The sequence below is a fragment of the Suncus etruscus genome, chromosome 8 (assembly GCF_024139225.1).
Source record: "Suncus etruscus isolate mSunEtr1 chromosome 8, mSunEtr1.pri.cur, whole genome shotgun sequence".
Classification (NCBI taxonomy): Eukaryota; Metazoa; Chordata; class Mammalia; order Eulipotyphla; family Soricidae; genus Suncus; species Suncus etruscus.
Window position 1 is genome coordinate 64,772,300 of NC_064855.1, and position 27,160 is coordinate 64,799,459.

General features: G+C 45.3%; 1 protein-coding gene across 1 annotated transcript in view; it reads right to left on the bottom strand.

The window, feature by feature from the left end:
- Positions 1-4,439: 4,439 nt before the first annotated feature.
- ATP7B (ATPase copper transporting beta) overlaps positions 4,440-27,160 on the bottom strand; it is a 58,561-nt gene continuing 35,840 nt past the window's right edge. Inside the window, 12 exon segments of the mRNA XM_049778883.1 lie at positions 4,440-5,056; positions 6,002-6,104; positions 7,096-7,213; positions 7,338-7,541; positions 9,441-9,583; positions 12,363-12,506; positions 13,866-14,034; positions 15,585-15,767; positions 18,323-18,517; positions 21,729-21,863; positions 22,431-22,585; positions 22,706-22,833. Coding sequence (XP_049634840.1) covers positions 4,783-5,056; positions 6,002-6,104; positions 7,096-7,213; positions 7,338-7,541; positions 9,441-9,583; positions 12,363-12,506; positions 13,866-14,034; positions 15,585-15,767; positions 18,323-18,517; positions 21,729-21,863; positions 22,431-22,585; positions 22,706-22,833 — 1,951 coding nt within the window. The 3' untranslated portion in view covers positions 4,440-4,782.

Genomic DNA, 27,160 nt, shown 5'->3' on the forward strand with positions numbered 1-27,160 from the left:
TATATTATTTTTTATCTTCATTTATTATTATTATTATTATTTTTTATTTACCTATCTATTTTTGGTCGATTTCTCTGTTTGGGTGTGTTTATTGAAGCTGTTGTCCCCAGTTATACCTATTTTTTTCTCTTCTTTTCTTTCTTTATGTGCTATGCCATGTTTCTTATCTCAAGACCATGGCGTTTTTTTTGTTTGTTTTTTGTTTTTGTTTTTGTTTTTGTTTTTGTGGTGCTTTCGTTATTGTTGGAGTCCTCCTGGATATTTGACATTTCTTTTTGTACTGGTGAAGTGTTTCTTCTTCTTTTTCTCCTTCATCTCTCAAATCGATGATGAGAGCCTCTAGAAGGATTCCACCCACTTTCGGAGTATTAGACTTTTACCCCAGTTTATTACTTTTCTCTTCTTCAAACAAAAACTAGCTAGTCCTGCCTCCCAATTAGAGGGGGAAATAAGGGAGGCACCAAGACCAAACAGGTGCAAGACTACTATGTAGTAGGATAGGTACATAGGGGACCACATATTCTAGCAGCCCTGGGGGGTGAGGGAAGAGGATATGGGAGATAGGACAAAAACGGAGGTGTAGGGAGGACAATTTGGTGATGGGAATCCCCCCTGATTTTATGAAAATATTTACCTAAAATATTATTGTCAACAATATGTAAGCCACTATGATCAAAATAAAAATTATATTAAAAAATAGATGGTATCATTTATTCTAGTAAATGTGGAATAATAACTGGAAATTTTTAGCCCAGTTTAAACTTTAGAAAACATTTATTTAAAAAAAAAAAAAGGGATCCCAGGGCTGGAGCGATCGGATGGCAGGTAGGGTGTTTGCCTTGCATGTGACTAACTCAGGTTCAATCCCCACCATCCCATATGGTCCCCCAAGCCTGCCAGGAGCAATTTCTGAGTGCAGAGCCAGGAATTACCCCCTGAGTGCTGCTGTAATACAAAACAACAACAAACAAAAAGGTGGAATCCCATCCCTAAAATGACATCAGCCCTCCCTTTCCAGAATGGGACACACAGAGTTGACAATAAAGTGCTTGCTTTGCACCCAATCAAGTCAGATTCAATCCTCAACACCACAACTGATCCCTCAATACTGCTAGGAGTGATTGCTGAGTGCATAGTCCTGAGCACTGCTGAGTGTAGTCTAAACAAACAAACAAAAAAAATTAGAATAGGATACAGGCATAGGAAATTCCTACCTGAGCATCTAGAATGTCAGGTGTGAAGCTCATAGTTGTGCTGAGGGACAGGAAGCACACTGGATCCTCAATCATACAGGGAAATGTCTGAACTGGGATGTAATGGGGGGGGGCCTCAAAACTTGTTAAAGGGTCATATCATCAGTGTGCCTGTGTGTGCAGTTAGAGCCAAATTCTAAAGAGATAGTGTTAGTGATGGCTTCCTAAGGCCTATCTTCTTTTTCCGGGTTGAGAAAGCACCTATCAATTGGTGCTCAGGACCCATTGACAATATCAGGATTCTTAGTCAACCAGGCTAGAGGTTCAATGCAAGGCCCAGAGGATACAATGGTGATTGGACCCTGAGGACTGAGCTAGACATTATTACTTGAACCATCCCAGTGATGCTGAGGACTTCTGGGGCTGCACCCAGCAATGCTTAAAGATCATGTAGCACCAATAATTAAGCCAAGTTTGGTGCATATTAGGAACTCACTTTAACCACTTTATCATCAATCAGCCCTGTGTCCTTCTGCTTTTTTTTGGGGGGAAGGAAAGATGAGGGGCAGGGTGGGCCGAACCTAATGGTGCTAAGACTTATCCTGTCTCTGCTTTTATCAATCACTCCTGGTTGTACCAGTTGGGTTGGTGAGAGGGCATATGTAGTGCCAGGGACCAAACTTAGTTCTATGTAAGAAGCATGCCTTATTCTTGTACTATCTCTCTGTCTTTCCTATTTTCCTTTTTTAAGTTTATTTTTGGGTCATATCCAGTGATGTTCAGAGGTTACTCCTGGCTCTTGACTCAGGAATCCTCCAGGAATTGCTCAGTTGTGGGTGATAGATCACAGATATCATCAGCTTCAGTTGTAGTTTATTTGGCTCCCACCCTACCCCTTCTCTCCCCAACCCCCACCAGGTTGCCCAGGGCCTCCTCAGCAGAGCCCAGACTTTCTTCTTCCTCTTCCACCATTTTTGTTGAAGGTCAAAAATACTAAAGCATTCCTTCAGACCAAAATGTACACAGGTCAGGGAAGATTGCTCAAAGGGCTGAAGCACACAACTTGCATGTGTTAGGCCTTCAGTTTGATCTTTGGCACTGCATGCAGGATCCCAGCCCCTGCTCACCCCATCAGAGAGACCCTGGAAACCCCAGAACCACTGGAAGTGAGACCACACTGTCAGGCTGGAGAACTGAAGCAAGGATTGTCAAGCTGAGTATCATGGGGAGTGGGCCTCAGGCCCCCAAACAGCTTGAAAAGTTCTCTCCAAAGTAATCAAGTAAAATAAAATAAAGTAAAATAAAATAAAATGTGTGCCTTTGAGAATAGTCAACCTCAAGCACAGATGGACATGGTCAGGAAGGCTGATTGATGACTGCTGCACTCAGGGCTTCCTACATACCCTTGAGGCAGGCCTGGCACTCTGGAATGGGGCTTACAGCATGGATGAGGGCTGGCTATACCTTCTCCCCTCCCTTCTGGGTTGATAACCGACTTCAGTCCATATAAGGTGGAGAAGAACCAGTACCTGACAGTTGTCACTAACCACAGCCCAGACCTTTCACAGGAAGGCAGCAAAGACTGATTTTCAGATGAATGAAAGGAAACTTTAGTTAGTAAGGTAAGCCTGGACAGTTTTTGCAAAAGAAATTGCTCGTATCTGACCTATCTTATCCCCAATTTTTCTCTTACATTTCAAACATTTTAAAGGTTATTTTCTGTACAATTATAAAAATATTTTCAGGTCCATACAAAATTGATGTTTATGGTTCTAAATGTTTTTTTTAATCATGCAATTAGATTACTTAGACAATGATTAGCCAAGTGAGAAAACAAGGAGCACATTGTAGAATGAAAGGAAGGAATATGTGATGAGAGGAGACATAGAGGGGGAAGGGCTTGGAGGGAAAAGAAGGTTAAAAACAGTAAATTAGCAAACCCCGCAGTTGGGACTGGAGTGGACAAGTCCCAGCCAAAACAAGTTACAGCCAACACCTTGAACACAGACAGCTCAGGGAACAGAGAGGTCTATTTCCTCTGGGAGTAAGGGCTTTCTCTTGTTTATTTTTAACCAGCAGATACCCATGAGGGCAGTAGAGTTAGCTTCATAAGCTACTGCACTGGGGGTTCCTACCTGTTCCAGCACATGACCTGGCCCTGAGAGCCCGGTAGGAAGTGGGACATCGAGAGCTTCTGTTCCTTTATAAGACATAGTAACAAACACCCACTATGTTGGTTTGCTGTAAACACTAAGACCAAGTACTTACATGGACCCAGAAAGGTGCTGCCATTCAATAACTGCAATGATGGACTGTGTGCTTAAAATTTATTCAGAGCATCCTCTCTCTCCTCTCTCTCTGTCTCTCTGCCTGTCTCTCTGTCTGTCTGTCTGTCTCTCTCTCTTTCACACACACACACACACACTCAATATAGAATTGATTTAGATTCTCTAGGTTTGTACCTGCTCTAGTCTGTCATTCACCACTGGTATTCGAGTCTGCAGCTGGCTTTCATTTTGCCTCTTCAGCCATGCAACTGAGTGCTGCTGCAAGCCAGACTTTCCCTCTGGGCCCCAATGGTCATCCCCACCCACCCAGGATGACAAGTGGTAATGTGCTCCTCTTCCCAGGGTTACTGTTTGGCCTGCACCATGTGACCAGAGATATCAGAACATGGGGAAACATCTAGAATCATACAAGGAGATGGCTGCATGTCCCATACCTCCTTCCCACACTGCTTTGAGCACCATGGGCCTCCCTGGGCCCCAGCAGCTGGTGGGATTCTAGACTAGTGTCAGTCTCTGAGAAGATGCAGCCTATAGCTAAATAGCCTGAGGCAGCAATCCATGGAGGAGTGGGGATAAAAAAAAAAGTCAAGACCCCACCTCTTGCTGGAAAGAAGCATGGCTAGCTCTCTGGCTGAGCAGGAGACAACAGATTCAGGCACAAGAATGAGTGCACAAATGCATAAGCATACATAGGATACACATGTGGACACATACAAGCACATACTGGAACTTAATTGGAGCAAACATGGGCAAACACATGGGCACACTCAAGCACACATATGATCGTATATAAGCACAAACACAGAAGCATACACACAAGCACACACTCATAGGCACACTTGAGCAAGCACCTCAGAGCAGCAATGGGACCATGAGGAATCCGCCCTACTCCCAAGAAGGGGAGCCTCACTAACCTGACACAAAGAAAAACGCTACCACACCAACAAAAACCAACAGGTGGCTTGAGGTAAACTATGGTCTCAGTGCTGTCAGAAAGAGCTGGGCCTGGAGGTCTAGGGCACTCTATGGAGAGGTTCTGGCTTCTGAGATTGTCCACCTTCATCAGCAGGGACTTAAGGAGGCTGAGAAGGGCTGATAGTGGCCGGTTCTTCCTTCCAGCAGGTGTCCCACGAGCCCCTGTGCTATAGAGAGAGCTAACTGTGGACACCCGCAAAATTCTCCTGGTGGGTGTCCCCAAGGCTGCAGAGGGCCGCTGCCACTCCTCCCTGCATGGCTCATCCATGGATACAGCCTGTGGCGACTTGTCTAGGAAAGGGGTCCTGGGCAAGCGGGGTGTGCTCTCAGATGCACTGCTCCTCGTCCCTGTCATTCAGGAGCAGGGACCACTTGTCCCTGGTGTCTTCGGCCCTGGCACTATGCCGGGACAGCTTGTCAGACTTCAGAGAGGACAATGACACCTGGCTGATGTAGCTGATCTGGTCCCAGGCCGCAGCCCTGGGGGAGTCCCGCCGGCGGTCATCCAAGCCAACGTGCACACTGACTTGGGATGCGCTCAGTGGCCGCATGCGCCCATGGGCCTGTGCCTCATACCACTCTTGGTCAGGTTTCCGGTAGCTGCAGAGCAAGAATCCAGGAACAAGTGAGTCATTCTGAACATATGGAGAATTCTGGAATATGTAGGGATGGGCTCTAAGTCCTCCAGTTACATACGACATTGAAATCTCACGGGCTTCTAGAAAACTCTTAGGGCTCATGCAATGTTTGGCTAGTGCATAAACTTCCTATTCAAATACCTTATTCAGAGATGGCTAATTTTGCTAAAGAAAATGTGAATAAATAGTTGGGGAGAAGGAGTTTCCCAAGCAGCATCCACAGCTCCAAGGACCACCCCTCATGACCTGGCCAACAAGTGCAGTATTCAGTGCTAGACTGAGTTCTGGAGCTGGGGTTCTGTGATGCTGGGATCACCAATGCCTCCCTACGATTCACAAGGGCCTTTAATGCATTCAATGTTTAGGAAGCTGTGTGGTGCTGGGATTGAACCCAGATCAGGTACAGGCTAGGCCTAATCCTGAAACCCTGTATCTTCTGGACCCTGTATCCCATAGTCCCTGTATCTCACTGGCCCATGTTCAGTCTAGCAAAAGGCCACATTGCCTTTTGTTTTGGTATTACTTCTGGTTCTGTGCTCAGAGATCACTCCTATCATGAGAGGCTCGTGATGCTGGGAATGGGACCTAGGTTGGCAGTGCGTAAGGCAAGAGCTCTATCTGCTATACTATTGCATTTTTAAAGAAAAAATGGCACTGAAATTCCATGTCTGTATACTTACATTAACAGTTGTTGAGCAGAAAAACTGGAATGACTTGGCCTGTGAGGACTATGAGGATTATTTATTTGCCTGTGGTGCTGATAAATCATGTCACATATGCACTTCTTCCCACTTGGTCTCTTTTTCCTGGGCCTCTTAGGTCATGGGCCTAAGATGCTGAGGGCAGCACAAGTCAGCCTACAGTTGGACCCGAGTGCAAGGGGGGAAGGGCCCTGCGGGAGACTCACCACTTGAGCTGTAATGACGAGAGGACCACAGACACGGAGGAGGCTGCCATGGCTGCTGAGCCCATCCATGGCTGTAGCACGATACCCACAGGCATGAAGACACCTACCAAGGTAGGAATAGTGACACTCACAGCCAGCGCTAGATCACAGAGACCCCCAACCTGGTGCTGGGGTTGGGGAACTTGGGACTTCAGGTGCTGAGAATCACAAGCTATCTGCAAGCTGGACAGAAGGGGCCCTATAGGTAGGGGACTGAGGTCTTCCCAGACTGGAACTTTCTTGATGACATGAGGGCAGAGGGAATCCCAGGGACTCCAGGGGGTTGTAGTATCAGGGTACCACAGATAGAAGCTGAGAGGGAAATAAAAAAGCAGAAAAGACATATGCTGGCCTGAGGCACACAGCACCAGCCAGCATGCTGGAGGGACTATGGCTCCATCTGATGGGTCAACTTCCCTTGAGGCTCAGTAAAGGGCAGGAAACCCCTCAGGTATAATGGGGCAAGCTGAGATGAAAGTGGCATTTCCTGGAGCTTGTCCAGGCAGGAGATTCTGCTGAGCAGGGATGGGTTACAAAGCCAAAAGATCCAGCTCTATCCACACCATAATTATAAATGGGGGAGGGGAAACCTGGGCAGGATCAATTTTTATTTTCTTTATCTGAGGGTAGTAGTTGCATACTAGGCTGTGCTCAGGACTTAATTCAGACTCTATGCCCAGGGATCACTCCGGGTGGTGCTTGGGAAACCAAACCTGGGCCAACCCCATGCAAATATAAGTACTTTCTCAACTGCATCGTCACTCTGGCCCAGGATCAATTTCTCAGCTAAGGTTCTGAAACCTCATTTGCTGTGCCTAGCAGGTAGCAAGAACCCCACAATTGGTAATCACTGCTCTTTCTCAGATTGTGTAGCTGGGATGTGGATTGAAAGTGTAGGTCATGGTGAATAAATGACCAGCTCCTCTGGGGAGACAAGTATATACAGCAATGTGGATGCATCATTCTGTGTCAGAAATGGACAAAGCAGGGGACACAGAGGCAGTTTGTTCTGAAATGCTATGGCCAAAGGGGAGCCTGATTGGAGGGGCCCCTACCTGCAGCAATGGGGATCCCCACCAGGTTGTAGATGAGTGCTAACACCAGGTTGAGGCGGATCCTCCAGACGGTCCTCTTGGAGAGGTGAATGCTGGCTACCACATCCAGCAAGTCGTTCTGCAAGAGACACTTGTGGTTATGTGTATGTGTGGGCAGCTGAGTTCTGTGCCCCTCTTTCCACAGCCCCTCTCCATTCCCCAATCTGAGCATCAAGGGGAAGGAGAAGCCTGGCCCAACTTACTCTGATGAGGACCACATCAGCCGCCTCAATAGCAACGTCGGTGCCTGTCCCAATGGCAATGCCTACATCAGCCCCAGCCAGAGCTGGTGAGTCGTTGACCCCATCGCCCACCATGGCCACTCTCTTGCCTGTGTTCTGCAGCTCCTGCACCTTGGCCACCTTGTGAGAAGGCAGAACTTCCGCAAATACCTTGTTGATGCCAACCTGTGGGGCGAGGAGAACAGCAGGAACATGAGCAAAGGGCAGCGATGCCTCCTTAGCTCCAGTCACCCAGCCCCATGTGGACCATCCTTGAAGTTTAGGCTGCTAGCCCTGCCCAACCCCCACCTGCCAACTCTCATCTCCATGGCCATCAGGTGATTCTTCCCAAAGAACCATCAGCCCATTTCATTATTTACTTAAGTCCCCCTAATGGATGCCACTTCCCTTATATATTAAAAAACAGTGTTGTGGGTCCAAACCAATAACAAAATAGAGAGAGCATTTGCCTTGCATCCTGGATGGTCTCCCAAGCACCAAGAATGATTCCCTTAGTTCAGAGCTAGGAGTAAGCCCTGTGAATCACCAGGTGTGGCTCCAAACCCAAAGCCAAATAAACAAAAACAGTATCTTAGTTTCTGAGCGCTCCTGATGGCCAGCCTCAACTGCCTCCAGATTCCAAGCATGGCTCCCCTCTGACCTTTGCTGGACTCTGCACCACTCCCCAGAATTCCCCAGAGCTGGGAATTCCTCGAGCTGTGCTGACCCCAAGAAAGGTCTGTTTTTCCTTCCTGAGCTCTCAATCCTTCCTTACCATCTGACCACTCCTGTCTCAAGCTCCCTCTGCCCCAGGAAGGAGCCAGTTGGAAGCTCTGTGTCTTCTGCTTTTTTGTAATAAGTACATGTTCTGAGTGATTGGCTCATAGAAATGGGCTTCTCAAGGGTACTTTCCTTGCTCCCTTGAACCTGGCTGTCAACCAGACAGTCAAGAGCCTGATAAACACATATGTAGTCATAGAAGGGCCAAGAAGGGGGTCCTTGACAATATTATCAATGAAGTGCTTGGAGATAGAAGCAGTTAGTCATTAAAATTCTTTTTTCATTTCCTTTTGGTTTTGGTCTTGGAACCTCATCGGGCAATGCTCAGGAATTACTCCTGGCTCTGTGCTCAGGCCACTCCTGGCAGGCTCGGGGACCACATGGGATACTGGGGATTGAACTTGGGCCCGTCCTGGGTTGTCTGCATGAAAGGCAAACACTCTACTGCTATGTTATCGCTCCAGCCTCCTAACTTTTTTCATTTTCAGAAGACAACAACTCTATACATGTGTTTTAGGGGTAAAACTGGGAGAGGTTTTTTATCATTTTGAGGAATGTGCCTAGAGCCATTGCTAGGTAGGTGGGGGTGCTAAGCATGTCTGTAGGGGGGCTTCCTCCAACTCAAACTCACAAATAAAGGCTGCTGGTGGGTGAGGAGGATTGAACCCCTAAACAGTATTTTACCATTAAAAAAAGGTACAAAGTTGGGCCCGAAGAGATAGCACAGCGGTGTTTGCCTTGCAAGCGGCTGATCCAGGACCTAAAGTGGTTGGTTCGAATCCCGGTGTCCCATATGGTCCCCCGTGCCTGCCAGGAGCTATTTCTGAGCAGACAGCCAGGAGTAACCCCTGAGCATCGTCGGGTGTGGCCCAAAAACAAAACAAAAAAAAGGTACAAAGTTGTTTACAGCCTTGAAGCAGTCACAATGCTTTAGCTTTATTTCCTTGCAAAGACTGGGGAATAGAGGAAAACAGAGCTGCCCTCTACAGGCTGCTGCTGGTCCTGCAGAAGTAGTATCTAGAATGGTCTGCAGTAGCAGCAGTAGTAGGATCTAGGGTACACTGCACCATTGAGATGTGTGTGCTTGTGTTTATGTGTGTGTGTGCGAGCGCTAGGGGACACTGCACTGTGGGGGGTATCTATGTGTCCGTATGATCCACAATGGACCAGGGACCAGGAGAGATAAGGAGCAGTAGGAGGAACAATAGCAAAGCTACAGGAGGGATGTATGGGTGCTGGTTGTTGTCTTTTGGTTTGGTTTTCAAGCTACTCCAAGTTTATCAGGGCGGGAGTTCCTGGGCATACCTGAGTGGCAATGGCTCTGGCTGTCTTCCGGTTGTCACCTGTGATCAGGACCACATCCACACCCATATTCTTCAGCGTGTGCACGGCCAGCGCCGCTTCCTGCTTGACAGCATCAGCGATAGCAATCATCGCGCAGAGCACACCTGGAGCAAATCCCCCCAAAGATGAGGGCCCTTCAAAACACTCCTTGCCCCAGGGACAGAAGCTGTGGAACTGGGGAATGGTCGAGACACATGTCCAAGAACAGAACGCCAAGTCACACCACTAAACTGGTTTGGATGGTGTTCTCTAAGAACCATACACATTGGGGGAGGAATGGAACTGTGAGGTGGTGGCCCTGCCATGCAGGCGTGAGGCCCTGGGTTTGATGTCCACCACCACAGAAAAATAAGAACAACAATATACACTTCCAGATGTATACAAAAGTCTGGAAGGAACATAAAATGTCAACAGTGGCTCTAACACATAGTATAAAGTATGATTTTATTGATTTTCTTGGAAAAATTTGTAACTCTTGGAACTTTTCAAGTTTTTTTTTTAATTTTTGAAAAGAGCAATATAGTTTTTGCAAGGTCCTGTTTCATATTAATTCTATTAAAAAAGAAAAAGGCTGGAGGATTAGGATACATGCCTTGCCTGTATCTTATTTTGGTTTGACCCTTGGTACCACATGGTCCCTCTGAGCATTGCTAGGTGTAGCCCTAGAGATCCTTGGCTTGGCAGGGCTTAAGCAATACTTTGGTCCCAAAGCATTTAACTCAATAGTGTGGCTGGCCGATAATCCCTAAGAGATGTCCCTAGGTCCTCTGAACACTGAGTGGGGAGTGTCCCCCCAAAATAACAGAAATAAAAATAATGAGAAAAACATTAAAAGGTAATAAAAAGGAAAAAAATATTTTTTTATCAGGGCCTGCCAGCGCTGTCTGGGAAGTACTCAGCCTCACTGTGAAAAAACATTAAAAAGTGGCAAATGCTAAAACAGTTAAAAAAAAAGTAGTAGAATCTTTTTTGTTTGTACCTAAACAAATATTTTTTTTTTACTTTTTTGGGTAGTCACACCCAGTAGCGCTCAGGGGTCACTCCTGAGCATGGCTCTGCACTCAGAAATTGCTCCTGTCAGGCTTGGGATGCCGAGGATTGAACCCACATCCATCTTGGTAAGGCAAATGCCCTACCACTGTGCTACCACTTGGCTCCATCAAAAAAAATACTTTTGTAGGATATCTTCAGACCCTAAAGTTGGAGACTCAATTTTCAATGGCTACGGTGTGAGTGAACCGGGCGCAGAGGACAGGATTCCTGCTGGGGAGCAGACTGATTTGGTCTGACAAGTAGAGGAGAAGCAGGATTTACAAGGATTTAGAAGACCTGGTGGGATGAGCAAATAACAAGAGAGATGAGGGGCCCAGAGTAATTATACAGTGAGTTGGACACTTGCCTTATATGCCCATGACCCCAGTTCAATCCACAGTACCCCGTATGTTCCCCCAATCTGTGCCAGAAGGGATCCCTAAGTGCAGAGTCAGGAGAAAACTGAGCAGCGCCAGGTGCAACCCCCAAAGCAAAACAAAAACAAAAACAAAATAGAAGATGTTGCATTTGACAAAACATTCAAAATAGCAACAGGTGGAATTATTTCTAGAGGCACAGTTTTACTGACATGGACAGAAATATGCAGTAACAAAGTGAAAATCTCATACAGCTGAGATGGAAAGCCGAAAACCGGAGATATAATCTGGGTCCTGAGTCACATGCCATCAGAGCAGTTCTGTGCACAAGCAATTTTACACATGGTGGAGAGTTGTGGAGGATTATATGGTTTATGGGCAATCTATAATGAAACCTCTCAGAAAAGGAGCTGCTGTTTTGGCTGCAGTGATGAATGAGGGTAACTCCAAATTGCCCACTTGCACAGATGTAAACATTGATGCCATAGATGACTTTTGATTCCTGCAGCAAGGACGGCAGAACAGAACTATTTCTTGGGGCAAAGAATGAGAAAGAGGAAAGGGGCCTCAGACCAGAGAAAAACTCTGGAAAAGATAACACAAAAACAGAACTAAAATGAGGACAAATAAAAGTAATTTTTTGGTTCTGGGGTCACCCCAGCAGTATTCAGGGGTTACTGCTGGCTCTGTACTCAGGGATCATTCTTTGCAGGTTTGGGGAACCACATATGATGCCAGAGATCAAACTTGGTAGGTTGCAAGCAAGGCAAAGGTCCTACCCACTGTACTATCACTCCAGCTCTGGAAAAAGTATGTTTTTATTGGGACCTGCCAGTGCTGTCTTGGGAGTACTCAGCCTGGCTGTGAGCATCTGATAGTTCGATGCTGGATCCAAGCAATGTGTTGCTACTCTGGCTCTGAGGTCCTGTGAGTGCCTCTAGTGAAGCTGGGGAATCACTAGGACTACACCTAGAATAGGCCTGGGACTCAAGGATCATATATACAAAGCATGTGTTCCACACCTCAGAGGTAACACCCAGTCACAAGAAGATACTCAAACAGAGAAGAATCTATATCTGACATCCCCAAGAATCCTCACTTTTGGGGGGTGGGGAGTAGGGGAACGGTTTGGGCCACATATGGCAGTATTAGGGGCTAAACCTGACCCTGTATTCAAGGGTCACTATTGGAAGTACTCAGGGGATTATATGTGGTTCCAGGGATCAAACCCAGGTTGGCCACATGCAAGGCAAGACCCTCAACCTTGAACTATTACTCCAAACCCTCTTTATTGTAGTTTTTAATTTATATCTGTGAGAGTTCAGGGGCTCCTTTTGGCAGTGCTCAGAGAAACACATACAGTGTTGGGAATCAAACCCAGGTCCGCTGTATGCAAAGCAAACTCCCTACTTGCTCTAGTATCTCTATGGCCCCAGCCCTCATTTCTGATAGAGGGAAAGGAGAACAGTAATACCATCAATAGCCACTAGGATGGCTGTCTGGCCCTTCATCTCGTGATCTGTCATCGTGTCGCTGACATCCCGGGAGATGGTCAAGCCATTGCGCCTCATCCATTCACGGTTTCCAATGAGCACAGAAAAGGTGTGTGGGGACCCATCTGCTCAAAAAATGTGGGGGTTATTCCAGGTAGCCCGATTTTAAGAAGAGAACGAAAAAAAAAAACAACAAACAATCAACTTTTTCCATAACAGAACAGCTAGTGACCCACTCTGGAACATAAGCACCCAGTCTGTGTCTGAAGACCTGCTTTAGGAGCAGAGAAAGGCAGCGAATATCACCAGGCAGGGAAAGGTGTGTGTACTATAAGTATAGATGTGCTGTCCTCCTGGGAAACATTCCGCACCACTTTTCTGCCCTGACAACTCTCCCTTTCTATCAGGGAGGTAGAGATGTGGTCAGGAATCTCTTTCAGTCACAACTAAATGTTACTAAGACTCATCAGCAGACTGCGTGATGAAACTTCTGAAAACTAGGTGAGTCTCACCCACTCCTTCTGCAACAGTCACTGACTCAACTGTAACTCATAGACCAGGTGACAGATCAATCAGGTTTTTCAATTGCTGGAAAGTGGAAAATTATTTTGCTTTTTACTCAAGATCTAACTATTAAAAAGAAGACACAAGAGCCAATTTATTTTAGTTGGTGGTGAGTGATGTTCCCATATCATTCTGCTATTTGGTTAGGTAGTCTTAGAACAGGCAAGGCTGTTGTCCCATCCAGTCAATTTCTAGACTTAGACACACTCTTCCCATTAGTTTTCCATAACCATGTTCAGCTCTGTAAACAGGACCTAGTCTATTAGCCTTCTTCAAATGCACTCTTGACTAATTCAAAAGAACTAGGGAGAAATTTCCATCTGTTTGTTCTGAACCATAGGGGAAACAAAACCACTGGAGATAACAAGAGGACAGTGGACACAAAAAAGCAGGCAAGCAGCAATCACTCTGGATTTAACTAAATCTGTCTGCAGTGAGCATCAAAATTAAGATGTAGGAGTTGGGAGATAGTCTCACGGTTAAAGCACATGCCTGACTAGAGCATGTGACCTGGGTTTAGTTCCTGGCATGATATAGTCCAGAGAACCACAGCTTCAGTGTGGACTTGGAGGTCCCCAGCACCACTGCTAGCACCCCCAGCACCAGTGTCAAGTATTCCTGACACTAGAGGGATCAAGAAGCATCACATCCATAAGTGCTTGCATAGAATCACTAGCTGACTTGGCTAAGAATTGCTAGTGGGACCCTGGGGCTTCCTGAGCATTCATTCCCCTTGCAATCTTTCCCTAAAATACTGAGCAAGCCTCTCCCTAGCACTGTTGCTTTCCTAGGAGGCAGTCTGCATAGAGCACCTCCTGAGCCTGCCTGGTGCAAGTCTGCGCCCAGCCACCTGATGCAGTCACACCCACCCCACCCCCTGCAGACTGAGCAGCTGAGCTGTAGCCACAAAGACCAGGCACCTGTTTCTGCAGGAACACTGCCAAGGCCATTCAGGTGAGTCGACTGCTGGGATCTAGGGGGCTCGCTCTGGCCCAAGATGCCTTCCACACTACCCACTTTGCAGCCGATTCCACAGCCTGGCACAGCCTGGAAGTCTGTACAGTATCCCAGGGTTTCTGTCCCTAGTTCCTGGCAGAGAAAACAAAAGGGAGGTGAGGTTAGAGGAGGGAGAGGGCAGCATGATCAGGAGTGAAGAAGGGAGTCAATGGAATTCTGAGTGAGTGGAAGAGATACACTAGGAAACCAGAAATCCTCTCCTCTGACTCAGACTTAGAAAGTGGGACAAGATTCAAAACCCAAGCTCTGTCTTTGGTGAGTTACTCTGAACATAGATGGCTAGTCACTTAGAAAGGAGATAGCACACATCAACTAAAGTGAATGAGGGTGAGGCCTAAAGTTGTCAGAGAGAAGGAAATTATTACGGGAAGAGAAGTCAATTTCTAAGGGCTTTTTCATGCTGCACTGCTAGGCTCAGCAATGTTGGAGCTCACAGAGTCACACCTGATGGCATCTTAGGACGACCAGAACTCCACCTGGCAGTGCCAGCAATAAACTCAGATTGTTAGGCAAACAAAGTATCTCCGGAGGTCAGAGAAATAATACAGTGGGTAGGGCACTTGCTTTGTAGATGGCAATATTCAATCTCCAACATTCTATATGGTCCCCCAAATACCACCATGAGTGATTACTGAGTGCAGCGCCAGAAATAACTCCTGAGCACTGCAGAGTGTGACCCAAAAATCAAAACAAAACAAAATCAAATTATGCCTCCAACTCTTTGTACTATCTCCCTGATGGAACAGTCCATAACAGAGTTGTTCTGAGCTAAGTGTCTATCTATGGTCTGGGCAGATGCAATAAGAATTAATAAAGCAGGGAAGGAAGGCTGCCTGTGGGGACAGTCATTCTTTCTGAACTATCAACTCTTGCCATGTGATGTGAGGTGTGATATGGCAGTTGTACAAGACAGAAAATGAGATTTCTAGAAGTGTCCCTGCTAGCTAGCTGTCTATTTGGTTTAGGGACTCCCACATGACCCTCTACTTTACTGACAGCTGTGCTAGATCAGGCCATGGCACATTCTTAGGGGGCTGCCTTTCAGCCTATTTTGCTGTGCCAAAATTTAGACTGAAAAAAAGAATTAAAGAACCTTTGCATCAGGTGAGCTCACTCACAACCTGTGCCAAGAGCGACCTGGGCACAGGGTTCACTTCTACTATTTGCTCTCATCTCATATGCCCCTGGGGAAGTGCATTTTCTCTCTGGAGTCCCTGAGCCCCTTCCTGTCTGCATTCTTTTGCATTAAGGGCACCACAAAGGGCAGGATTCTACTGTCTTCTCTGCCCATTGGCAGCAGGGAGAAAGACAGTGTCTGAAGGATCTTAGTACATGTTCTCAATACATATTTAGTGAAAGGTTGTCACCCTACACTGTTGCTCTTACCATCTAGCTTTACCTCCATAAGCCTCATCTTCAGCTGCCCCTGAAGTGGTTTTTCTAGTTCATATAAGTCCAGGCCCCCATGAAGGCAGCTGATGTAGGTGCCATTGACAGAGAAAGAAAGTGAGGTGGAAACAAGAAGAGGAAGACCATAGGGGAGATGGACTGTAGCCCCTCTCCTGAGCAAGAGCCAAAGAGAAGGCCAGCAGGACATGGACCAAGTGCTGCCAGGTACGTACCTCTTTGCAATACTTGGTGACAGCCACACCTAATGGGTGCTCACTGCTAGCCTCTGCTGTCCCCACCACAGCCAGGACTTTCCTGAGGGGCAGTGTGGCCATGTCCACCAGCAGTAGGACCCGCATGACTTTGGGCACTCCATGGGTAATGGTGCCAGTTTTGTCAAACATCACGGTCTTTATCTGCCAGAATAAACACATGGTGAGGAGAGAGATAGAAGAGCCCCCCTTTAGGGGCCCACACAATTCTGAGGTCAAGACTTCACTCTAGGTGGCTCCAGTGAGTCACACACTTTGGCATCATTCCCTAACATAATCCTTTATTCTCAATCTTGGGCCTGCACTCCTGCTACAAAACTGCTGTTTTTTTCTCTGCTCTGCCATCATCACCACCACCACAATCATACATGCTTAGTGTAGCCATGAGCCCAAACTCCTGCTCCCAGGCCAGATGTGAACAGCAAACATCACAGCCACGAGACAGTCGTGAGAAGGGGGTGGATCCTTAAGGGGGTAGAATGCTGAACTTCTGTAAGGAGCACATCTCTCTACCCACTGCTATCTAGCTCAAGGGCCTCTGAAAATAAGTCTCTTACTACAACTTTAAGGAAGAATAGATGTGGTCTCTGGGAACTAATTTCCAGAGCAAACTCTGACTGTTGCCCCTATCCCCTCACTGAAGGCTTTGTACCAGGTTACTCTAGGCAGGCCCCATCAGGTGCCAACAGTGACACTTGGTGTCTGTGTTTTATTAATCCCTTGCTTCTGAAGGCTCACTAGTGCCTGCACCCCACACTTCCCTCAAAACCCTATAAGGCCAGCTGTTTACATGAACAGAAGACAGAATTTTTAACTTCTTTTTTGTTTGTTTTTGTTTGGGGGTCACATCTGAAAGTCCTCAGGGGTTACTTCTGGCCTGCACTCATGAATCACTCCTGGCAGGCTTGGGGGACCAGAGATCAAACCCAGATCAGCCGCCTGCAAGGCAAATGCCCTACCAGCTGTGAAATAGCTCTGGCAGCAGGGTTCCCTCTTTTTTGGCAAACAGCTGCCTCTGCTTTTGCCTCTGATTCTGAGTGCAGGCCAATTTTATTATCAGTAACTCATCTTCCTCCAACAATGCTGGCCTCCACCTAGCTCATCCCTCACTGTGAGCTGAATGGTCTTCTGTTCATTCTTCTAGCCTCATCTTCATCATTTTCTTGCTCACTCTGTCTCTTTCTCTCATTTGAGTCAGTACACACCTGTTGAATGCTTTCAATGTACCATGCAGTGGGAACTGTGAGGACCAAATCCAGAATCTGTGTGGGCAGCATACCACTGAGGGTGTTCCTGGTGCCCAAACTTTCTTCCCAGCTCTTTGGTTGGGCCAAGTCTCTCACTCAACTGTGAGGTTTCAAGTTAACCTTCCATTTCTTTCCCTTACCTCCAAATGAAGGTTGTGCCCCTGTTATACTATCCTCACTGCCTCTCCCATGTCAGCTGTTCCCTAACCATTTCCAGTAATCTGTATGCTAAGAGGCTGAGCACTGGGACTGCTGCCAGCCCAGCACAGGGCCCACACAAGGCCAGTGGCAAAGAGACAAATGGAAGGATGGAGGTTGGGAGCTGCATACAGGGCCAGAGAGAGCATTCCTATGCCCTGCAGTTCATTGCTTTATTGCCCAAGGTCCTGTCAAGCTCCTGGATGCAGAGTTGGGCCTTTTCTCTGGGTCCAGCTACTTGGCCATTAATGTTGACTTATTAAGTACAGGTCTTGGGCAAGTTACCTTGCCTCCTCCTGCTGTATTCCCACCAGTAGAACAGGAGTTATCCATCATGACAGCAGAGTTGCTCTTGAGCCCCAGTTAACTCTCAGTGCTTATGAGCTTCTGCCACAGCTCTCACTCCCAGTGTGGCCTCCTGCAGAACTCAATAGCACTATCTCAGGCCCAAGGGGGTCTTCTCTCAAAAAGAGGTTTAAATAGACAACACCTTTTGTTTGCCCACCAGTTTGAGTCCACCAAATTAGCACTAAGAAGCTATCCTGGTGCGGTGCTTGGGAATTATTCCCAGTAGTGCTGGGGAGACCAAGCAGTGCCAGGGTAGAGCTCAAGGATCCCACATGCAAAGCATGAACTCAAATCCTCTGAGTTGTCTCTCCAGTCCAAACACAGGAAATAGTTTTTGCTTTGATTTTAGCTAGTTTGGTTTTGGGGCCACACTCTACAATGCTCAGAGATATCTCCTGGCTCTATATTCCAAAATGACTCCTGGTGGGGCTCAGGGGACCATATGGGGTGCTGGGAATCAAGCCCAAGTCAGTACATTCAAGGCAAACACCTTACTTGCTATACTACTCTATGGCTTCTGGGTACTAGTACTTATTTTTATTTGTACAATTTTGATTCATAGCTGGCAGTACTCAGGGCTTACTCCTGTATCTATGATAAGGGGTTACTTGGCTTGGGGCACCATATGGGGCATTATGGTTTAAACTCAGGTTGGTTATGTGCAAGGTAAGCACCCTACCTGCTGTACTATCTCTCTAGCTTCATGGCTGCTTGTTATTAAGGGAAAGTACACAGACTTGGTGATCAGAAGCCACCCAGTCCTAGAGCATGCAAAGCCCATGTGCTCTAGTTTCTTGTGCCATGTGCCCACCCACTACACACATCTTATTTTCACTAGAATTCTAAGTTTTAAATAGCAACCTTCAGGCAGTATAACAAGTATAAAACTTGTGGCATAGCACCAACCTTGTGGGCCATCTCCAGCGGCTTGCCCCCCTTGATGAGGATTCCATTCTGTGCAGCTACACCGGTGCCCACCATGACTGCCGTGGGTGTGGCCAGGCCCAGTGAGCAGGGGCAGGCGATGCACAGCACTGTTATGGATGTCTGGAATGCAAAGCGAATGATCACCTCTGCCTGGGACAGGTGCTTGCTTGGGGCCTGCAACAGGTAAAAGGGCAGAGAAGGGTGAGGAATTTGCAAACATTCCATTAGGAGGTGCCTAAATTTCAACCACCCATAAACAACTCAGGGTAGTTAACCCAAAAACTTATGAGAGGGTATTAGCTTGGTTGGGGCTGAGGAGACTGCTGTGTTCTGCCCGGCTTTGGAGCTTCTCCACCCAGTGGATCTTTTCTGGCTTCCCACTCTAATCTAATCTCCCACAAAGCTCCCATCAGAGAAAGGTATCGTGAGTGCAGAGTGATAGAAAAATGCCTAGTAGGGAAAAGAACATTGTAAAAATCCAGTCTAGCTCAGATATTTCTCTCTCTCCCCTCCATTTCTATCTCTCCACACAAGGAAAGAAAAAGAATGATTCTCATCTCATAAGTGGTTAAAGTGCTTAATACATAGGATACATACAAAAGCACATAGTACAATACCTGGCAGAGAAGAGGTGCTTAAGAATCTGAAACTATCACATTATCATCATTTTTTATTTTTCTGTCATTACTATGAAAGAGTTTAAAAAAATGATAAATCTCCAGGGAATTCACCCTGAAGCAACAATCGCAAAAGGTTATTTATCACTCTGGGTTATCTTTTTTCTATTTTGGGGGGGGGGGCACACCCTGTGATACTCAGGGATTACTCCTGGCTAGGTGTTCAGAAATTGCTCCTGGCTTGGGGGACCATATGGGATGCTGGGGATCGAGCCAAGGTCCATCCTGGATAAGCCACATGCAAGGCAAATGCTATCGCTCCAGTCTCACACACTGTGGTATTTTTTAAGAACCTTTACAATGAAAATAACTGGAGGCTTCTGTTGTAGGTATAGTGTGTACAGTGGAGTATTATGCAATTGTTGAAATAAAAAGGTCTCTGTGGGTTGACATGGAACTATAGGAGCAACACCCCTGTGTTAAAAAAGCAAATGCCATGCTCATTTCAGCAGTACATATACTAAAATGGCAAGCACAAAATGCCATGTGCTGTGATCTCAGTAGTAGCAGGGGCCTGATTTGATTTGAATAAAGCTTTCCAACAATATGGGAAAGATGTCCACCAAAGAAAGAAAAGTAGATAGTTTCAGGTCAGAACCTGTAGTCCTCTTTATTTCCTTCTATTTTTCACTACTGTTTTCTTTGTCAATCCAAAACAAATAAGATACAGATTTCCCTTCTAGTTACTCAGTGACATGATTGCAATATGGCATCTAAAGTTATCTTGGTTTATTTTTCACAATAGCCAGTAATCAAGAGAGATTATATTCACCCAATTACAATAAAAAAGTATGTTTTATAAACAAAGGATACAGGCTAAAATCACTTTAGACTCCACCTACAATTTATTCTTTAAATTTTGAAAAATTCTAAGGTAAGAATTCAAACAAGGATTCTAAAATAAGATGCATTGTTAAAGGTTCACTTCCTTTTCATAAAGGAGGCTGGATTTAGGCAGAGGGATACACTGTTTCAGGTATAATGTGATTTTCTAAGATAAAGTGTTCCTTTTCCTTTTGGTTTTTGGGTTACACTGGAGGTGCTCAGGACTTCCTTCTGACTCCATGTTCAGGAATTACTCCTGGCAAGCCCTGCAGGACCATATAGGGTGCAAGAGATGAAACCTGGATTGGCCAAAGCAAATGCCCTACCCACTGTACTATTGCTCTGGAGCCTAAAGATGGTATGAAATTATTTATTAAATAATCCAGTAATTCTTGTCAATGTCGCACCTGACTTTTTGATGGGACTGAGTGAATTTCTCAAAACAGATGCTGTTAATACAAATCATTTTATATGGCAGACTTATAACAGGAGCTTTAAAGAACATGCAGTACCTCATTTTCCAGCATCCTCCCTGATTGTGCAGATAAAAACAGAACAAAAAAGCCAAAGTAAGATGGAAAGGCAGAAAACAGCAAAAAGCCACACAGTGTAGAATCGTGTTTCCCCAGTCACATGCTGCTGACTTGCTCTCCCAAACATGCAGACATTTTAGGCCTTCAAGTGTCATGAGCCATTGGAAATTCTAGGGAAACAGAGTGACTCTGAAAGTGCCACAGCCTCCTGTGCTGTCAGAAAGGGTATGAGAGACTCGGATATTGTCTTTTTACTCTCTTTTTTTTTGTTTGTTTTTGAGCCACATACTCCTTTTTAAAATTTGTGTTTTGAGCCTGTGGCACTCTGAGATCATTCCTGGCACTGCCCCACAGCCATATGGGGTGCCAGGATTCAAACCAGGACTGGGTGTACACAAGGAAAGTGCTTTACCTGAGGTACTCTCTTTAGCCAGGAGGTTATTTTGTTTGTTTGTTTTGGGGCCGCACCCAGGGGTGCTCAGGTGTTACTCCTGGCTCTGCACTCAAAAAATCACTCCTGTCTCGGGAAACCATATGGGATGCTGGGGTCAGGTCTGTCCTGGGGAAAGTTGTGTGCAAGGCAAATGCCCTACCTCTATGCCCAGCCCAGCCCAGCCAGGAGGTTTTTGATTTTTATGTTTTTTAAAATAAGATGGGCCATTATTGTGGGCAGTTCCCAAATACAACGAGAAGAGGCAATTAGCTTTGCATGAAAACAAAGAAATCTGCACTTTCCATGGCTTTTAAAGGTTATATAAAACTATTTTTTTTCTTAAGCAATGCTCAAGAGGCCAGGGAATCCTTCTCCCATGATGGTGATTTCTGCACAAAGCAAACTGCTTGAAAAAAGCATTTCTTAAGAGATTATTCTTAATCCATAAAATACATATTTATTTTTATATAAGGTACTAAATAAATATTTAACTGTGAAGAGGCTATTTGCTTAAGAAGTGGTGAAATAGCAGGTGTTCACATCTGTTAGATAATATTATCATGCCATTAAAAACATAAAAATAACCTGTCTCATGTGTGCCCTGTAAGCTCAATCAAGACCAGTACCACATAATGTGAGTGTTTTTAGTATTGAGACTAAGAGCTAAGATGACTGTGTGTCTCTGAGTTCCTCAGAAAGCAAAGGGAACCTTTGATAAGCACCTGCACACAGTCAAGTGTGATATATAGTCACTGTCCCACCCTAGTTAAGATTTTGCTGCCATAAATATGAAGCCAGTATTAACAGATAAAGGGTAATTAAAATTCTTTGTATCTAACACAAAAAAGAATAGGAAGGTTAATGGTAACAGATCACTTAAAACACAATCATCACAGTGCCCAAGGCATTCAACTTACAGGAAAATATTTCTGAACAACACCAAAATCGACAAAACCGATTATTATCCATACCACCAACGTCAACGTTGAAATGATGATGATAAATGGGACAAAGTAGCCACTAAACCGGTCAGCCAGTTGCTGAATGGGTGCCTATGAAAACAAAACACCAAGAGCATGGGAAATTACAATCTGCGAAGAAATTAAACTCTATAGGACTAGAAAGACTCGTGTCCCCCATTAAACATTTATTCATGAAACTCTATTCTATAAAATCTACCTGGTTGATTTAGGATCATTTGTAAAATGAGGAATACTATACTGCTTCTTCTTCTTTTTTTGGCAGGGGCACACCCGATGACACTCAGGGGTTACTTCTGGCTATGCACTCAGAAATCGCTCCTGGCTTGGGGGACCATATAGGATGCCAGGAGACACCCTACACCCTGCTCTGGCCCCTCTTCTTCATTTTTTAATTGTTGATTTTGGGTGGGGTAAAAAAGGGATGAACTTTTGTTTTTATGGGGGTGGGGCACAACCATCAGTGCTCAGGGCTTACTCCTGGCTCTGCACTCATGAATTACTCTTGCTGGTTTAGGGGGCCATCTGGGGTGCTGAAGATCAAACACCAAGGCTAAATGCCCTGCCTGCTCTGACCATTATACTTCCTAAAGCAATAACAACAACAACAACAAATACAACAGTATTTGTTATTATTACCTTTGACATCTGAGCTTCTTCCACTAGTTTTACTATCTGGGCCAAAGTGGTATCATTGCCCACATGTGTGGCATTCACAAGCACAGAGCCATGGGCATTGATGGATCCAGCAATCACAGTGCTGCCAGGTTTCTTGGTCACAGGCATGGCTTCTCCTATAGGAGACAAGAGATTAGCCACCCTGCACTGAGTTCCGCTCAGCACTCATGGGACTTGGCAGTGGCCTGGACACCCCCACCCTATGTCCAAAAGGAAAGCGAATCAAGTCCCCTAACCTGTGATGAGGGACTCATCAGCCATGGTATTGCCTTCCAAGACTTTCCCATCAACTGGGAACTTGCCCCCTGGTACCACCTTGATGATATCTCCCCGCTGCACCAGCTCCATGGGCACTTGCTCCTCTCTGTAAGAACAAGAACCTTGTCATTCAGGCCACACACAGTCATTCATAAAGCCGCCTTCATACTCTGTCCCACAGCTTGGGGTCTGGACTAACTGCCATCCTAGTTAAAAACTTGCTTCCTTTAGCTACTTGTCACAGAATAAGCCAAGAATGTCAGGGAAGTTCCTTAGCATGCTACCAAGCACTGAATACATAGCTATGAATGGGAATGTAAAGTCCTAACCCTCATGGAGACAAATTCTATGGAGGAATCTGGCAAATGTAGTGGCAGGTGTTTGGTAAAGGCTGGATTGAAAACAGAGTTAGAGGGCATGCTTGGGAATCTGATGTAGTATGGAGAGGGAGAAGTGAGGCATCTTTCTGGGAAGACCAAGTTGAACATGTGGATAACAATAGGGGTAGCATAAGGGGAAATAAAACTTGAGAAAACAGCCAATGCAAAAGCCCAGAGTGAGGCAGGCTAAAGGGGGGGGGCGGCTGTGAGAAACAGGAGGAGCCCACAAGTCTCTCATCCTGTGAAATCTTGCAGAGAAAATGCTTTGACTATAAGGCTCTTAGGAAAAGTGACACCATTGGACCCACATCTCAAGCCACCTCTGTGGTTCCTGCTTGAGCATGGGAAGCAGGGACAATGACAGACGCTAGAAGAAGAGTGGATGATAAGGGAGAGAGAGCGAGGAGCATCCAGGAATCTTTTAGTAAGAACCAGAAAGCCATGCAGGTGCACTGAATGAATGAGAAGAAATCAAAGTTGATCATTGGAGTAACTGGGTTGGCGAATAAATAGTTTAGTGAGAGCAAGATAGCCTCAAAGAGGCTGGTAGGGGTGGTGAGAAGGGAGCTGAAATAAAAGCCTGTGTTGACACCCCAGGTCTGAAATGTCTACCTATTTAAATGCTATTAGTAGTTAGTCGAGTGGTCAGCTCAAAACAGCTGCTGAGTGAAGAGTCAGAGCTGAAAGTTTCAATCTGGAAGTTGAGGAATTCTAAGTGGTATTTATTTTCTTTAAATTTTGAGCCACATGTTGTAATATTCCTGGCTCTGAGCTTAGGGATTACTCCTGGTGAAGCTCAGGGCTCGGGTTCTGAGAGGGCCAGAGATAAAACACAGGTAGGCTTTGTGCAAGCAAGTTAGTGGTCTACTACTCTGGCTCCATATAGATGGTATTTAAAGCCAGAGAATAGTGGAAACTTTGGAGTTTAACTGGGACATACTCCTCTCTGAAAGCTGAGCAGCAGCTTGACACTGACATGATAGATGGATCTCTACATATGCAGATAATGGTAAATTAAGAAGAAATGGGGATATGCCAGTGAGAGGCTGACCTGAGGATTAAAAATGAAGCATGTAATGGTTGAATTTGGATACTTGGAAATTTTCTTATGTCCCAGGAAAAAGTAATTTCAGAAATGAATGGAGTCAGAAACTCCACAGAAATGGGTCAAGAAGAGAGTCCATAAAGTGGGAATGAAGAGGGACAGCCACAGACTAACTATACAAGCAGCTGTACTGCAAAAGAGATAGGAAAACAGCAGCAGGAGAGAAAAGGGACTGAGAGTGAAAACAGAACTATGGGGATTTGTGAGTTGGCACTGATAGGAGAGAAAGCACCTGAACAGACATGCAAAAACTAGGGTTGGCTTTGACAGCATCTCTCTGAAAGCACAGGTGGGCCACACACTGTGCTATACATATATCATATATATGTATGTCATATCAGGAACCATAGCTTAACTGTTAGAAAAGCAGGAGACAGACAAGGGGGCCTTTCTCCATTCCAGTTTACAGTTATATCCAGAGTCTCCCAGAGGGAGAGGATGAAAAATCTTATACACAAAATGGAAGAAACTATTCACCCAATACCCATCTGATAAAAAGTTAATATCTAAGAAATATAAGGTACTGGTAGAACTTAGCAAGAAAAACACATTTAACCCCACCCAAAAATGGTGAAAAGAAATGAACAGACATTTCCTCAATACAGATGGCTAAAGACCTAATAAAATGCTCCACATCATTAATCATCATAGAAATGCAAATCAAAACAACAATGAGATATCTCACACCAGAGACTGACACACATCACAAAGAACAAGAACAATACTGGCACAGATGCTGGGAGAATGGGACACTCATTCACTGCTAGTGGGAATGTTAACTGGTCCAGCCTTTTTGGGAAAAAAAATTGAGTATTTCTCATAAAACTAGAAACTGAGATTCCATTTGACACAGAAATACCACTCCTAGGAATATAATACCCTAGGAGCCCCAAAACACAATACAGAAAAGCCCTCTGCCTTCCTAAGTTCATTGTAGCACTACTCATAATAGTCAGAATCTGGAAATCGCCCAAGTGCCCAAGAACAGAGGAATGGATAAAGAAACTGTGGAACATCTACATAATGGAACACTATGAGGTGTTAAAGAAAATAAAGTAACGAAACTTGCTTATACGTGGATAGACTTGGAGATTATTGTGCTAAGTGAAATGAGTCAGAGAGGGCTTGACATAGAATAATTGCATGCATTTGTGGAATATAAAAATAGTATGGTAATAATATTCAGAGACAATAGAGATAGGGCCAGACGAACCAGTTTCTGGAAGGAATCCTGAAGTTAGGGCATGAAGGGACCACCATGACAATGATAGTTAAATTATAATCACTGGACAAGAATTGGGAACTGAAAGGAGATAAAATGATATGCCTGATATCCCTTCACTAACAATATTACAAACCATACTGTCTAAAAGAAAGAAAAGAAGGAAGGAAAATGTTTGCCTCAGTGGCAGGCAGGTAGGAGGGCAGGTGGAAAACTGGGAACATTGGTGGCAGGAAATGTGCACTAGAGAAGGGTATTGTACATTATATGACTCAAAACTCAATCATAAAACTCTGAAAAATAACTAACCATAAAAAACTATATTATGAACAACCTTTAACAATGGTACTTAAATAAAGTAATAAAAAAAAGAGTTCAAAAAATAAAGCATTCGAGAGAGAGGCTGCAGCTGGACCCAGAAAATCCCACATGCCAGGATTACTGCTCCTCTTCTGGCATGGCTGGGAATCTGGACAGACAGCTAGCCAAAGGCCCCCAGGACTGACCAGTTAGTCCTGGAGACCGAGAGCCCCACACGCCAAGCTGGCTTTCAAGGCCAGGTCTGGCCTCTGAGCTCTGGGGGTATGGGGAAGAGGCAAACTCCTCCCCCTATGCTTTTTCATACTGGAGAAGGAGGCTGCAGCTGGACCCAGAAAATCCCACATGCCAGGTTACTGTTCCTCTCCTACAGGTATGGCTGGGAAACTGGGCAGACATCTGGCCAATGGCTGCCTGGGCTGACCAACTAGTCCAGGAGACCGAGATCCCCCCATGCCAAACTGGCCTTCAGGGCCAGGTTTGGCAACTGGGCTCTTGGGGGAGGGGGAAGAGGGAAACTCCTCCCGTATTCATACTGGACCCCCTGCAGTGGTGTCTTTTCTTACTAATACTCATTTTTATAACCAATATACTTTTTGAGCATTATCTAAAAATGTTCTTCATTCTAGATGGTTCCTAGGAAAGGAAACGGAATACCAAAGATTTGGATGATAACATTCAAATAGATCTTTAAAGTCAGTCTTTATGGACGTGACTTTCTGTATTGACTCCAAGCCGAAATCACAAACAATTCATATATATAGCCCCTGTCATGTATTGCCTCTCCCCTTCCCCTGTGTCTCCTCTATCCCCTCATTTTTCAATCCTGATCCTTTCTCTTCCCCTAATTTAACCCTCTTTACCCTCAGTTCCTAACTCGGTAGGCACCAAGATTGACCTCCTGCCCCAACAGACCACCTTCCAGCTCCTCAGTGAAAGACACCCTCTGGGTCCCCGTTCTCATGCATTGGCAAAGAACTACAACCAGCATGCCTGCTGACTCATGCTTGATGGCCCCTCTCATCCTCACTTAAATTGTGGACTGTTGCACGATACAGGAATCGGCCTCAGCAAAACTCCCAGCTCAAAGACACTATATGGTCTCGTAATGCAGCAAAGCATCTCTCAAACTCAATTCCAAGGTCTGTGAATCGAAAAGTACCTTGGCTTTTACTCCCCACAAGAATATATCAAAAGACTTAATTGGGAGTCTTATATTGCCTATTGGAAGCTCAATACCTGTATAACAATACATGTTGTTAAGATGTGTATTCCTAAATATACAAGTAGCCTCCTCCACCACTTGTTTTATTCGAATACCTTTTCTTTTAAACTCAGTTTTATTTATTTGTTCTATTTTAATATATACATTTTTTCTCCTTCCTTACCATTTTCAGTGCTGCTTGGT